A 16,860-nucleotide genomic window follows, 5' to 3' on the forward strand; every position below is an offset into this window, starting at 1 on the left:
TTATAAATTTCATAGACTCCACATTGTGCCTGTATAACTATTATATTTATATACAGTGCGCGTCAAAATAAAGTTAGCGTAACGTAGTGGTAATTGTAGTTGTAGTTTAACATTAGCAGCAGTAAAATGTGTTGTAGTACGACATCGTAGTACTACAACATCGTACTACAACATTTAGTACAAAGTAGTACAACGGAACTACGTTCATGCTACGCCACGTTTTTGATTGGTAGAAAGCAACTTACTAGCAGATCATTATTTGTCTAGCTATGTAGCTAGTTATTTTATTCTTGCTTAGGACTGGTTTTGGTGTAAGGCTAAAGAAGCAGAGAGAGGGAGACACAATGGTAAAGTATTATGGAAGTGTATTAGATCAGAGGGATAGAAGAGGTATGGTTCCAGTGAGATTTAGTATGGTGAAAGATGAAGAAGGAAATGTGTGTTCTTCAGCTGCCTTTCCATTACTGATTCTACTGTAGAGTTCTTCTACTGATGGTAATTCCTCCATTTCAGTTCTGATTGGTCTCTCTCTCATTTCACCTAATTCATCTACAGAAAACTCACTTTTAATATTTAGAATCTTGGTGAAGTGCCTCCTCCATCTCCCTTACTACTCTTCACTGTATACTACCAGAGATGTTGAAGGCTGTTTGTCATCAGGACGAACTTTGCTTGAGCTAGTGCATGATATAAATTTATACAAAAACAGCCAAGCTGTGAAAAAAGGGTGCGACCCCCAAAAAAGCCAGGGTGACAGAAGAAGTGAAATCAATGGTGGCGGCCAAGAAATGACTTGTGATGGTAGGTTAATGGCAAAAATTTTAACAACGACAATTCAGGTGAATTTGGTACCGAATCCTAGCACAAATTCACCTGAATTGTCGTTATTAATTTTTTTTCCATTAACCTACCATCACAGTCATTTCTTGGCCGCCACCTTTGATTTCATATCTTTTTCACCTTGACTTTTTGGGGGCCACACCCTTTGTTCACAGTTTGGCTGTTGTTTTTTTTTTGTATATATATGGCTAACTTGATTTAATTGTATTGTTGTAAATGTGTTTGTTCTCTGCTTCCCATCTCATAGCTACATATTTGTTTTTAGTTATAAATAATCAGTTAATAATTTTTGCTATATCTTGAACAGCAAATGGCTAACTTTACCTGAATGTTCTTTGACTCAATAGTTAGCACTATAGGGTTAGTAACAGCAGCAGAACTAGCTATTAAAAGGCAAAGCAACATAACAACAGCAGCTGGTAGTAGCAGAGATATAGTTAATAGTGGCGGCAGCAGCAAGCAGTAGTAGAGCAGTAGGAGGAGCAGTTAGCATATGGCAGCTGGTATAGTAGCAGCAACTTAAACAGTAGCTATAGTAGCAGCAACAAGCATTATCTATATATAGCTACAGTCATCAGGAGGCAGTAGTTTAGTAGCAGCAGCAGGAGAAAGAGCAGCAGTAGCAACAGCAGGAGAAAGAGCAGCAGTAGCAGCACCATCTAGTATAGTAGCAGCAATAGCAACAGCAGTATAGTAGCAGCAACAGCAGTAGCAGTATATGCCTGAACTTTGCAGGGAAATACGCATCCCTAGGGATAAGTGTGCGGGGAATGCTTTACCTGAGGAAACACAATACCTGGGGAAACACATATCCCTGTGACTTTTAGATCGCTAGCCAGTCAGTGATACGTGTGCGGGGAAACACAGATCCCTAGGGATATGTGTGCAGGAAACATGATACCTGGGGAAACACATATCACTGTGATACCGGAGTGCCATGTGAAGATCGCCTAACACCTGTGTAGAGACTAACATGCAATATATATAGCGTAGCAAGAATAGAATAACTACATGGCTAGCTAAAAACATACAATAATCAACTAGTTGCTTCCTACCCAACAAAAATGTGGCGTAGCATGATTGCAGTTTCCATTGTACTACATATCATAGTAAGATGTCGTACTACGATGCTACTATGGCTAAACTACAACTATGTTTACAACCATGTTACTCAACGCTACGTTAACTTTGTTTTGACGCATACTGTATGTTTCTACATATCTCTGGCAAGCCTGTAGTGCAGAAATGAGGGGGAAGTGATCTATAACTATACAGATAAAACGTGGAAATAGAAAGTCAGAAGAAAATGGCTGTAGATACTGTACTGGTGAAAAATTAGATTCTTAACAGCTGTGCTTGTTGACTGTCTGTATTCTACCTGATGTTGCACTTTTCTTGCTAGCTGGATCAGGAAATTCTGTGATGATGAATAAAGCATTTCAACCAGCAGTAAGGTTGGTTGTCTGAAATTTCTGGAGCTGTACACTTAGTATAATTGGGTCTTACAGCAGGCAGGCAGGCAGGCAGGCAGGCAGGCAGGCAGATGAAATCCAGGTGAATTTTAAAATTTTAAAAACTCACTGTACATCGAAACATTTGACTTTTTGCTTTGTTTAACCAAGGTACAGCATCATTGCAGTAGTACTAACATATTCCAGGTGGTTTTTAAACCAGGCATGCACTCACAGCTGGCTGTGGATGCATGCCTGGTTTGCTGAAATTGTTTTTGTAAAAGTGTGTGTGTGTGTGTGTGTGCGTGTGTGTGTGTGTGTGTGTGTGTGTGCACATATCTACCTATCTATGTTTGTCCGTACGCACCCACATGAGCAAAATCATTAAATGGTAAAAGCAGCTTTTACACGTAAGAAGTAAAAATGAAATGAAGTCTGTATTAATTTACGCACTGGTAAACTTTACTCTGAGCTGGTGGATTCTTTTTGGCAGTCTGAAATATGGGTGTGGTGACTCTCCTCAGACTTTGTGAATTACCTTCCCTTCAGGTTTTACAGGCGTTTAATAATTGAGAAACAATATTGCAGGCCTTGTAGACTACCAGGTAAAAAGGGGGCATATCCACAATGTATGCAAACAAAAATGAAGAGTAGCTTTGAGGCTTTGTCGAGAGAATTTGTGGGAAAAAACACTATAGTTAAACTATAAAGCAGTTTAGAAGATACTTTTGTGCATAATATGTTGTTTAAAGTGGTTCGTTTAACAAGTGGTTCATTTAACAAGTGCTTCTTTAACAGTGCATAGCAACATAATTGAAGAATTACGAAAATTTACTGAATTACAAAATGCAAGAATTACAATAAATTAATTATGTATTATTGCACAGCATAATAAAATAGCAATACACAGTTGGTTAATTCCAAATGAGTTAGCTAGCTGCATGGAGCCTGGTTTTTAGAAGTAGCACAACGTCAACTTGTTTTGGGTAAAACATTATCACAAGGCTGCTTTTTAAAGCGCAAAAATGAAGCCATATGATTTCTTACCAATCCCTACTTAATAAGTATTATCGTACATAATGATAAACGTACCACTGTTGGAAGAGTATCACTTAGAAGACTCATATCAATCGTTTTCTCTGCTTTGCTAACTGCAGCCTGTAACCAAGAGTTCATAACATACATACATATACAAGGTATGAAGAGCTATTGCTCTATTATCATTATACATCAAGACACACGGTAGTGTGTCGTGCGGAACAAGAAGCCGGCGCGCAACACCCGTGTATATTGACAGGAAGAAAGAAAACGCAATTTTCGCACCTCCGTAGCTCTGTGCTGCCTTGACGAAACAAGATGATTTTTTTGCTGTGGACACTCCCTCCAACTTCAGTACTCCACATTCCAAATTTAAGCGAAATCGCTTCACGCGTTCCCGAGATATGTGACTTCAAAAATTGGCTTAATTTCTTTGTTTTTTTTTTCTTCTTATTTTTCTTCCTCTTGTTGCACACTTACAAAAACTGCTAACGCCATATCCGATTGCCTTGAAATTTGGCACACAGAAGGGGGGTATAAAGGCACATCTTGGTACCAACTATGGCTGGAATACGATAAACAGGCAAAGAGTTATGAGCAATTATCCACGGAAAATAACACCAATATGTTGTTACGCCTACAGGGTAAACCGCGTATGGGAAGAAGCTGAAAATTGGTGGGTGAATAGGTTAACTATTGAACCTCAAACCTTTTGTGGTTTGAAAGAAATCGAGCTAAAAACCAGGAAGATACAGCGAAAAAACCAACAGTGTGTAACAATTATGCAATCGAGATTAACTAAAACAACTGCTTGCCACGCCTACCAGATAAACCGCTTGGGGTAATGCTTTAAAAATCGTTGTACAGATGGGGTAGTCATCTTAGAAAGACTCATAAATGGTGTAGAAGAATCAGACATAAAGCCACGGAGTTATAACACGAAATCCAACTTGGTGCAGCAAGTGCAAGATCGAGAAACTCTAATAGAGCAGTCATCCTAATAGAGCAGTCACCCTGAAGAGAAATCAAGAGATCAGCTAGAAACAAGTAACCTGTATAGAGATCAGCTACAAACAAGTCACCCTGCAGAGAGATCAGCTACAAACAATTCACCCTGTAGAGAGATCAGCTAGAAGAAGTTACCTTGTAGGGAGTTCACGCAACTATGGAAAGAGATAGTTCAGCTAGAAGAAATCACCTTGTAGAGTTCAGCTACAAAGAAACCACCATGTAGAGAGTTCAGCTACAAACAAATCGCCCTGTAGAGAGATCAATAGAAGAAGTTACCTTGCAGAGAGTTCAGCTACAAAGAAACCATCATGTATAGAGTTCAGCTACAAACAAATCTCGCTGTAGAGAGATCAGCTAGAAGAAGGTACCTTGTAGAGAGTTCAGCTACAAAGAAACCATCATGTAGAGAGTTCAGCTACAAACAAATCTCCCTGTAGAGAGATCAGCTAGAAGAAGTTTCCTTGTAGGGAGTTCATGCAACTATGGAAAGAGATAGTTCTGCTAGAAGAAATCACCTTGTAGAGTTCAGCTACAAAAAAAAACCATGTAGAGAATTCAGCTACAAACAAATCTCCCAGTAGAGAGATCAACTAGAAGAAGTTACCTTGTAGAGAGTTCAGCTACAAAGAAACCATCATGTAGAGAGTTCAGCTACAAACAAATCTCCCTGTAGAGAGATCAGCTAGAAGAAATTACCTTGTAGAGAGTTCAGCTACAAAGAAACCACCATGTAGAGAGTTCAGCTGCAAAGAAATCACCCTGTAGAAAATTCAGCTACAAACAAATTGCCCTGTAGAAAGATCAGCTAGAAGAAGTTACCTTGTAGATCGTTCAGCTACAAACAAATCACCCTGTAGAGAGATCAGCTATAAGAAGTTACCTTGTAGATCGTTCAGCTACAAACAAATCACTCTGTAGAGAGATCAGCTAGAAGAAGTTATCTTGTAGAAAGTTCAGCTACAAAGAAACCACCATGTAGAGAGTTCAGCTGCAAAGAAATCACCCTGGATAAAATTCAGCCGCAAACAAATTGCCCTGTAGAAAGATCAGTTAGAAGAAGTTACCTTGTAGAGAGTTCAGTTACAAAGAAACCATTCTGTAAAGAGCTCAGCTGCAAACAAATCACCTGTGCAGAATTCAGCTACCTTTTTCTACCATTTTAATAAACACGTATCAGGAGAATGTTAACTTGTACAATGGAGGGTCAGTTCTACACTCTGAGGAGGGCACCACTCAAGGAGACCCGCTAGCAATGCCAATGTATGCACTAGGTGTGATTCCAATGATCAACTGTTTGGGTGGAAGTTCTGTTCAACAAATTTGGTACGCCGACGATGTCACCGCTTGTGGTAGTGTAAAAGCGCTACGGTCTTGGTGGGATAAATTGACATCTGTTGGTCCCGGTTATGGCTATTTCCCTAATCCTTCTAAAACTTGCATTATTGTGAAGGAAGGAATGCATGATGCAGCAGCTTCTGCTTTTGAGGGGACTGGCATCTCTATAGCATCAGATGGAAAGCGTCATCTCGGTGCTGCTTTAGGCTCTCCTTCCTTTGTCGCCTCCTTTGTAGAGAAACAAGTAACATCTTGGATCAAAGAGTTGCAGCAGCTGTCAGACATCTCTGTTACCCATCCTCAAGCTGCATTTGCTGCATTTACACATGGATTTATAGGCAAATGGAATTTTCTAATGAGATGCACTCCTAATATTTAACCTTTTTTAACTCCCCTAGAAGAAACCATTCGTTGTAGATTTTTGCCCAACTTGACTGGTCAACCATCGTTTAGTGATATTGAACGAAACCTGTTTGCTCTGCCAACCAGACTGGGAGGTCTGGGGGTTGTCGATCCTGTCAATTACTCATTATTTCAGTATGCTGCTTCCGTTAGGGTTACCACTCCTCTAGTTCACCTTATTATACAGCAGTCTCATGCTTACTCAGTTGAGGTGTTGTCTTCACAGATTGAGGCAAGGAGAACAATTTTGGATACGCATCACCAGTCTATCATCAACTCCCATGATGCTCTGCTACCTGTGCTATCACCATCATTACATAGATCGATCATGTTATCTTCTGAAAAGTGCTCCTCTAGCTGGGTGACTGCTCTACCTTTATCTGACCATGGTTTTTGTTTACACAAAAGTGCTTTTCGTGACGCCTTGTGTCTTCGATATGGCTGGCGACCACCACTGTTGCCTTCCAATTGTGTGTGTGGCAAGCTATTCTCTGTTGAGCATGCCCTTTGTTGTCCCTGTGGTGGTCTCCCTATAGTCCGTCATAACGAGCTTCGAGACATTACTGCTGGATTATTAACTGAGCTGTGTCATAGTGTTGAAGTTGAACCATCCTTACAGCCACTCTCAGGAGAATCTTTTCAGTACAGATCAGCTAATGTTGAGGATGGGGCCCGTCTTGATGTTGTGGCCAATGGTTTTTGGGAACGCGGTCAGAAGGCATACTTTGATGTAAAGGTGTTTAATCCTTTTGCTCCCATACACTGTTCAGTGTCTTTACCCCAGTGTTACAGGCGTGCGGAGCTAGAGAAGAAGAGGAAATATGAAGAAAGGATCCGTGAGGTGGAGCATGGGACATTCTCTCCCTTAGTGTTTTCATGTACTGGAGGCATGGGACCCCTGGCCACAGTAGTGTACAAGAGAATAGCCACTCTTCTGTCAGAAAAAAATGGACAGTTTTACAGCATGACCCTGCACTGGTTAAGATGTAAACTGAGTTTTTCACTACTTTGTGCGGCCATCACTTGTTTGAGAGGTTCTAGATCTTCCTACCATCGCTTTAGCTTTAAAGAGTCTGCAGCTATTGACCTTGTTTGTGCAGAGGGTAGGGTTAGCTCATTTGACTGACTTTATCTTTTGTTAAGTAATAGTTATAACTATTCTAAAGAATTCAGCTACAAACAAATCACCCTGTAGAGATCAGCTAGAAGAAGTTACCTTGTAGATAGTTCAGCTACAAACAATTCACCCTGTAGAGAGAGTATCTAGAAGAAGTCTCCTTGTAGAGTGATCAGTTACAAAGAACCACCATGGAGATTTCTGTAATCAATATAATATTATGTATTTATATATAATTTGTACATTTACTGATAAAATATTTAAAGTACATCTACTTCATCTTTTCTTCTTCCTGTAGTAAAAAAAAAAGATAGGTTAAAAAAGTCCCAAAGCCGGCCATAGGCCGGCTTTGGGGTATACAAATACAAAAAGAAATGAAATCTAATCCAAAACAGCCAAGCTGTAAAAAAAGTGTGCGGCCCTCAAAAAGGCTATGGTGAAAAAAGATGTGAAATCCAAGGTGGCAGCCAAGAAATGGCTGTGATGGTAGGTTAATGGTAAAAATTTTAATAATGACAATTCAGGTGAATTTTGTGAAGCCATAGCCTTTTTGAGGGCCGCACACTTTTTTACAGCTTGGCTGTCTTGGATTAGATGGTATATTGTAGAGTAATTAACAAAATATTTACAGTGGATTTTCAGTTCCAATCGGTTCAATTGATTTAGATATATACGTACGTGACTTTGCTTCTTATAAAATTTCTACGCACATAATGGCTCCATGCATGTACAGTAGTCACTTCATAGAGAACACACACACTAGTGAGAATACTTGGATTAAGCATTAATAGACAATAAGTATAGCAAAAATTAGGAATTTTAAACTAGAGTAGGAACAATGTAGTACCGCTGCAATAAAAAGTCCTGACACAAGCTGGATTGGAGTAGTACGCAATGTCCAGACACTGTAAAACAATAAGAAGTGAATATCACTACTGTGCTACAGAGATTCTACAATCAAAATGTACAGTAGGGATATTCAATTCTTACATTGTTTTACAGTATCTGGACAATACGTACTACTCTGATCCAGCTTGCTTCAGTACTTTTTATTGCAGCGGTACTACATTGTCCCTAATCTAGTTTAAACCTTCTAATTTTTTGCTATACTTGCTGGTTAACTTTTTTTTGTCAATTCATGACCACTATTCAAAAACTAACTACAGTCACATGGGTAAATAGCATATTCATGAGTGAGATCATGATCTGCAGCAATCATGAATTTAATAATTATATTCTAAAAGCACAAGGGCTGTCCACTTACATTCCAGCTGCACCTAAACTACTGATATGCACCAATGTCTGGTGTAGCCACCAGACTAATTCACTTACACGCTGACTAACTCACAAAATATGCTTTGGCATACATATCATTCCATTTCCTGGTGGCAGGCGACATCTCGTCTATAACAGATAACAGCTCACTGAATTGCCCGCACATGTGTATTCCAATATGTTGGTGCAATAACATTGTTAAACGTGCATGCCCAACGATTGAAGCTGTACTGTGCTATGGCTGCTCAGTATAAGGAAGAGTGAAAGTAAGACATTAGTGCACATGTTGTATGGCTATCAATATACCAAAGGTTTCATCTTCAGTGAATTTGAAGCATTTCTGTGGAAGAAGTAGGGCCATAGCTGTAGCCACTTTTCCACTACGCTTGCCTGAATACATCAGGCAAGCAGGCAGTCAGTAGAAAATTATATTAAAAATTTAGCATCTTGACAGAAATGCTTTGAGTCAATCTGAAGGAACTTTTGGGCTAGATTTTACCCAACCCATACTGTTACGTCGTCAAGAGCAGAAATCAAGGCAGATTTAAGGGTGATATTTTATCGCGGCCACGTCCACACCTTCGTCATCCTTACTTTTCAATACCATCGTACTGTATGGTTTGCAAACTCTAATACAGTATTCATACACCAAATGCTCAGTCTAACAATACACCCTACTTTTGTGACAGTGAATGATAATTGCAAGTCCCATATGGGTAACAAACATTAATTACATGATAACTAGCACTACCACTAAGTACAGGGCTTATCTTGCAAGGGGTATTGCTTACCAGAGAGATGATATAGAAATCTATTGCCGTACACATAATGAAGTGAGCTGCATCACAGGCCACGGTACATTCATTCATTGTTGTGACACAACAAAAAATCACACATTTATTAGAATGTTTTTGGTATACATACCTTCTACTGTTTTCACATACAATACAAAATAAAAACGTATTTATGCATAAACAATGTCTAAACAAATGGCAGATCCACCATACTACTTTAAAGCAATCACTTTATATGAACAAAATATCATTTACTTACACACCTTGGTAGAAATCTCATCACTTCGATGGATCAACTGAAAACTGTTGACTTCTTTACTTGTTGAAAAGGAGGAGAAATTAGGATAAATAACTACCTCAAGCAATCCATTTTCATATAAATAAGAGGAGAGTCCCTCAACTGCATTTCTGATCAACGACTCTATGCTTCTTGGAATTAACCAATAAAAAATAGCAAATTTGTCATCATCAACTGCTAATAATATACAAGCATGTTTAGTGATACTGATCTTGTTCATCATTAGTGACTTTACCACTCCAACGTGCTTCAGTGTCAGTGAAGATAACAGTTGTTCACACCAAACACCCATAACAGTGTGAGTACTAGACACATCAGGAACCATGAGATCAGAAGGACCAGGTATAGGATATGCTGTTATGGGCTGAGTATCATCAATCCGAGAGTCAAACTCATTCAACAACTTCACACCTTCGGGACAATCACAAGCTTTTACCAATTCCCTAATAATGGAGTGATCATACCAGTTGGTGTATGTAAATAGTACTCTCAGTAATGAAGTGGTGTTGGAATATTCTTGTAGCCTTTTGATAACGTCAGCAGAAAAATATTTAATTCCATAAATAGCACTGCACATGATGCTGTTAAGAGTCTTTAAAATTTTTTTGTGATTTACTGACTGCAAACAATCAGTTAAAGTATCAATCATATCAAAATAATGCAAAATTAGATTAGACGGGGAAAATTTTTCCACAATTGTACATCTAGATGGTAATAATTGTTTCCTTGTGTTCTTAGAGATTTTGAATATTTCCAATTCTTTTTCATCATATTCAACCAAACAGGTTCCAGAAGAATCTTGCAGCTGAGGTTTAACAAATTTGGAGACTTTCTGCACTACACTGAAGCCATGGGAATTCAAATCTATACATGTAGATAAACACTATGTATTACAGGGATCATGAGAAAACGTGCAGCCCATGAGAAATTAGTGTAAGCATACAGCACGCAGTGCAATCAAGCATACAGAAATGGATTACTCATGTACACTTAAGAATTTTGTATCCATAACACATGTTTACATAAAATATTCACAAATAAATTACTCCGTAAATCCACAATACAAGTGCAGGCAAAATTAGGTACTTACGTAATTAAGCTATGCAGTTGGGATCATTAGAAAAGATCATCACCTTATGTGGCTGTGCAAGATGCTGATGCTATTTACATTGGCTAATGATTTAAGAATTAAAGTAAACTTTTTGTATCATTTAATTATGCACACCATATCAAAAGAGAGAATGTCATTAGTTGTATGAAGCTATAATTGCAGGACAAAATTCATGCCTCTAAAAGAGAAAAAAACAACATCTTAATGAAATGAGAAAAAAATCATAAAATAAAGATAATTTTGGTTTCACAATCAAATGACACTAAACAAATCTGAACTAAGCAAAGTTGCCATTTAGCTTAACTTTCAGCTACAGTACAGTCTATTTATAACTTCACACACACGTGGCATTTTTGGCGTGGCACCACACGATTTTTCCTGTGGCAAAAGCAAAAGTTAAGTGTAGGACTGATCATTTCCATGCCGTGGCACAAGGAAAAACATGGAAAAAGATTGCCACACACGAAAGATTGCCGTGGCACCACACGTGGAAAAAGATTGCCACACCATGACAGTGCCACGTGTGGAATCCTCTGATTGCCACAGGTGGCTAATATTAGCTAATTCCACACATGGCCATGAGATGAAAAGCCAAACTACATGTATACTTACTGTACTTCACTGTGCATCGCATTATTAAAACTCAATTATTAACTATCACTTTGTATTTTACAGGTCACGCCAGGTCTCTTTTACACACCAACATGGGATCTCATACAAGATGAACCGGATTGAGCCGTTTAACTCACGTGCAACTTTTCTTTGAGTTTTGAATCTACTTGTACCTGTACATATATTTTCTCTACAGGTGTATTAACTAGTAATATATATATATACGTAGCAATGGTGATACATATACTAGTATTTAAAAATGCAGGTGTAGAGTATCAGTAGAATCTGTAGCTGAGGTGAATTGAAGTCTCCTTCCAGTCCTCCACGGAACACTTTGATAGTGAGTGAAGGCCATCCTGTGTAAGACACAATGAAATAAATACAATGCACAATATTTACTGTAGCTAAAGTGTATACTGAAATTTACGTACCTTCAAACATCTGCTAGCTAATACAGTTGTAAAATGTTCAAACATTCGAAGCTTCAGTATTAGCTTTCAAGTTACAGGTTTTCAGCACATCCTTCTTAAGATTTATCTTTCTAATAAGTTTGTAAGCAATTTGGAAAGTGCATAGCAGCTGTACTGAATGATGCGATCAATCGATTGCAAATGGGTGTGTCAACTATACTCCAATCATGCACAGGTAAACACCAACTAATGGCTAAAGGACGTTTCCATGCATTATCTATCACTTTATAAGTTGTTTTAAGGCTACAACTACAGTAGCAATCTAAACTTTGATGGTTCAAAAGTGGGTGTGGCACACGAAGATCGATCACTAAGAGCCGACTGCAAAAAAAATAGCAAAGTTTATTTGTAAGTCTTTCGTAGACTGTGAGTGCATTACAAAGCTTCAAAGGATACTTTTAAAATTCAAAGTTTACTTGAACTTTGAACCCATGAAACATTCAAAGCTTCATCCCAGCCCTATAGCAAAGTACTGTACACATACCTGTAACTACTTGTTTGTACTGTACACGAACCTGTATCTATTTGTTTATACAACTGCACACACGTGTTGTTGACAGCCATGCATTGCAGCCAGTGAGGGCCATGCATGGCACACCACGCGCGTGTGCCACACAGCAAACTTGGTGTGTGCCATGCAACAATGTTCTGTGGCAAGTGCCATGGCGTTGCATGGCTCACGCCAAAAATGCCACATGTGTGTGAAGTTATAAATGGACTGTACTGTACATATGATTTGCTGTTACACAGCCATATACATGGACATTACACCGAGATAACCAATCTGCTTATGTACAGTAATTCAACTGTTGAAAGCAGTGTTTATTGTACAGTTGTAATGAAGAGATTCTCAGGTTTAATTCTGTCTACCAAGCTGGCATGAAGGAAATTAAAGTAAGGCTGGTTATTTGGAATTTATGCTTTGACATCTGTGATACATTCAGAATAACCTTAAACCATTTCAACAGAAACTAACTGATTAACTGGTACCTTCAGCCAAGCATAAATTGACTATGCATGGCTTGATTTCTTCATTGCTGGACATTAAGACCTGTTTTTGCCAACCTCAGCAGTTACAACAGACACATCATGGACTATTCTTTGTCCTCCTTTGTGTCCTGTTTCTTTCTCCACTACCACATAGTTTTGATTTGTGATAACATGTATATAACAGTGGTTGCTGAGTACAGACTACATATATCATGAAAATCTTTCACATTTACATAATTACAGTAGCTAGTGGCTGGATTGGTTGCAGAGGCGCTTCTCATACCGTTTTTCATTTATAACAATGTATGATGGGTGGAACATGCATGTTCAGTGGCACAATTAATTTGGTAGTGGATATACAATGTAGAGCTGGCATTCTGTATTTAAACCACAACATTAGACAAAAACCTGCTGCTGAGAAAATGGTACAATGGATCACATTGGCACCTCATGAGGTTGCTCATTCCATCACTGAAACAATTGCATCAGTGATTGGTGAGTTTTCACAACTGCACCTTGAAGTTTACCCAAGTAGTGAAAACCCCAATGTGTCATTAGCAAAAGTTCATACTTTGCATCTACTGTATCTCATTTCTGCTTATCGTCAAATCCCCCTGACCTTAAAAAAATACATTTCTCAGTCCATCAGCGACTATCTGCAAACGTAATTCCACCTCTGGACTACACTGTAACCATGGGCATGATTTCATTAAACCATTCATTTTTAGCTGCTTTAACTTCACAGCAAATGACACTTCCAGTAACTACATACATGTATCCCTGACCACTTTGTATTTCCTGCTACTGTATACCGTAGACTCTGGTTATTAGATGCATGCGCTTATAATTTTCAGAGGAATCATTTGTGAAATTTACTATGCTTGTTAAGCGCATGCGCTTATAAATTACGGTAAGGAATTTCTGCTAGGAGGGAATTAGTTGTACCCACTACAGTTTTCAAGTGATTTGAACACCAGTTAATAGTTTGCTTCAGTCATGGAAACGGAAATCCTTATAAGACAGGTAGCAGCTACAGCTATCATTATTACAGACGGCAGTATCTGCTAGACCCGGGCCTGGCGAGGCATCGAGTGTGCTGTGACATGTCTGATTTATTCTGACAACAATTCTACGCAATACAAGGTGGCAGAGGCGATTTCAACCATATGTGCTTAACAAACAGGTGTCTAGCACAAGTCTACCACATGCACTTAACAGGCAATATACGCTTAACAACCATGTGTAGTCTATGGTATACACTGCATATTGTCCCATTCCCCACTTTAAAGGGACAGTATGACAAGCCATACAAATACTAATTTTACATCTTGTAAAATAATTATGTTCATGATATAATAACTTGTTGTGTTTTATTACATCATGCCACAAAATGGCAAACTTGTAGTGATCTTCAAATGAGATAATTCTAAACAAAGCGATAGCAAGAGTTAATAATAAGTGAGGAGAGTGTCTAACGCTGTATAGGCCTGTAATAAATGATTGCGCAGAAGTTAAACGGCTTCCTTTCTGTGTAACGTATAAGCTTCTAGTATTTGTTCGTTTCCTTACCACAATTAGTTTAGCCGCACCGTGATGAATCCTCGAGAATATTCGAAGACTGAACTAAACACTGAGCTGTATGTACAGGGAACAGTGCTCCTTCAATTGAAGAATGGTCAAAGGTAGGGTAACATGGCGACGCAGTGAAAATTCGAAGTGATACTCCGTCTTTGGTTCAGTGTTTATTGGTTTCTCAGACGCTCTCCCCCAGAGTTATCTTCGAGGTTAACAGCCTCACTTCTATACGCAACAGAGTGATGCTCTTCGTGGTGAACTTGAACATCGAATTGAACGCACGCCCTTGTGTCTGGGATAGCCTTTGTGGTTAAATGCGAAAATATACTAGCCAGTCTGTATGTTACATGGAAAAGAAGCCGTTTAACTTCTGCACAATCATCTATTACAGGACTATACGGCGTTAGACACTCTCCTCTCCTATTATTAACTCTTGGCGATAATAATGGTATAAATTTGTACTGTTGTTCTGGTAAGGTATCTCTTCTGCAGTTTACATCGTTGTTTGGTAGCAAAAATAACTGCTCTGTAAAGCATTGCCCCATGATGCAAACAGTCGCTTCAGCTAGGCTCTAGCAGCTGGCACAAACTTGTAATGTTGTCAAGATTGTTGCACTGACAAGAACTTGTAATAAACAAGCCTGTTGAGTTAATTAATGGTCTACAATGAGCTAGCACTGCTGTTCTTGTGGCTACATTTCCAAGTACTTTATGTTGTTGCATTACCTTTGAGCATTCACGATGTTTAGAATCTCCTACTTGGCATAAATAACCAGTCTAAACATGTAATTCCATAACAGATGATTCCAAGTCGTAGCAGGCAGTATGGAAGTGAGAGTTGTTGTTCATTTTCCAACCACAATCACTCAATAAATATGTAAAAACAACTTCAAATACTTGTCACAGTTGTATAGTTTCAGTGCTTGTATGGTTTGGCGTACTGCCCCTTTAATAGCTAACTGCAATTAGTTAACATGAATAATAAGGAAACTCAGGGTAGCAAGTCGCACAGTAAAGAAACTACGAAGCGCATGTCCACAATTAACATGCATGACCACTACTGTGAGCTATTTATGTGTAGGGATGGTTTTGCAATGATTATGCAACATCTCTCAATAGATTTGCATTGCGGTATTGCGTCTCATAATAAAAAACTTTAGTCATCGTTATCATCATTGTTTTCTTGCAACCTTGCAAAAAATAAAAAATAGGTGTATTTACAAATATTTCAAAGACCGTGACCTCAAGCTTCGACAGCGAATATTGGTAAATCTAGCAGTTCTCTGAAAACACCATCCACTGAAGTGATGTCCTCGTAAACAGTATTTCAACTGTCAGAAATACAATGCTTCGCTTTTAGAATCTTAATATTTGTAGTACTACTTGCCAATGAAGGTGCTGTAGGTCAGCAGTATTTGAAATCAACAATTAGAACAGCAGCAAGGTAACATCACAACGACACGTACCATTACCTAATGAAACAAGTTAATGTTGTGCTACTTCTAAAAACCAGGCAATAGCTAACTCATCTGGGATTAACCAACTATGCATTACTATGTTATTATTTTAAGTGATAGGTTTTTTGGCCTTGTAATAATACATCAAATTACACACAAAAATATCTTTTAAACTGTTTTATATACAGTAGTTCATTTATTGTACATTTTCCCACATGTTTTCTTGACAAAGCCTCAAAGCTACTCTTTATTATTGTTAGTGTATGTAGGGGATACACCTCCATTCAATTCAAAGGGATAGACTACTCCAAGGACCGTAACATTGTTTTTTAGTTGTTACACATATGTAAAATCTAAGGGAAGGTAATTCACAAAGTCTGACGAGAGTCACCACACTTGTATTTCAGACCGCTGAAAAGAAACCACCTCAGAGCAAAGTGGAAGTTTATTTAATACAGATTTTATTTTGCTTTTACTTCTTACAAGCAAACTGGTTTTACTATTTAACGATTTTGCTTATGTGGGTATGGGTAGGTAGGTATGTAGGTAGGTACGGTACCACCAAGTGTAATGTCGCACTGTGCGATTAAAAAACTCGCTAAAAAGTGGATGTGGCACCTTTTTTGATTGCAAGTCTGCATCCCTCAAATCAACGGATGGAGACTCGCAATCGAAACAGGTTCCATGCCCCCTTTTAGTGACTTTCTAATTGTGTGTAATTGCATGCTTGCGAGCAAGTGTGATGTTACACATGGGTGGTACCGTAGGTAGGTACACACACACTCACACACACAATGGTCTCCTTTCCTCTTGTTTGCGGACTGATATGACCATTGAAAAGGAATGAACACATCAAAAATTCAAAATCAGAGTGTTGTAACCCAGACTTCTCCGTTGGGAGACAAAATAAAAGGCACTTACATCTCCAAATCGCATTAAACACTGTACTTTAATAGAACAGTCATGAACATTGATATATTAGTCTAGTCAAGTATAAGCGCCCTGGGGTATTGATAAGGGCCACCTTGAGGATATGTGCAGCAGTCTGGGCAAGAAACTAATATGTGTCATCACAATGATGACA

General features: G+C 38.6%; 2 protein-coding genes across 4 annotated transcripts in view; one reads left to right on the forward strand and one right to left on the reverse strand.

Moving 5' to 3' along the window:
• Positions 1-16,860, forward strand: part of LOC136254748 (uncharacterized) — a 304,047-nt gene that overhangs the window by 268,228 nt on the left and 18,959 nt on the right. The gene's annotated exons all lie outside the window — the stretch shown is intronic.
• Positions 1-16,860, reverse strand: part of LOC136254738 (uncharacterized) — a 100,980-nt gene that overhangs the window by 45,856 nt on the left and 38,264 nt on the right. For both annotated transcript variants that reach the window (XM_066047477.1, XM_066047476.1), the window contains 2 exons: positions 9,527-10,425; positions 3,384-3,449 (listed from right to left, as the gene is read on the reverse strand). In XM_066047477.1, coding sequence (XP_065903549.1) covers positions 3,384-3,449; positions 9,527-10,425 — 965 coding nt within the window. The remainder of the gene's footprint in view (positions 1-3,383; positions 3,450-9,526; positions 10,426-16,860) is intronic.

This window comes from Dysidea avara, chromosome 4, assembly GCF_963678975.1.
Source record: "Dysidea avara chromosome 4, odDysAvar1.4, whole genome shotgun sequence".
Taxonomy (NCBI): Eukaryota; Metazoa; Porifera; class Demospongiae; order Dictyoceratida; family Dysideidae; genus Dysidea; species Dysidea avara.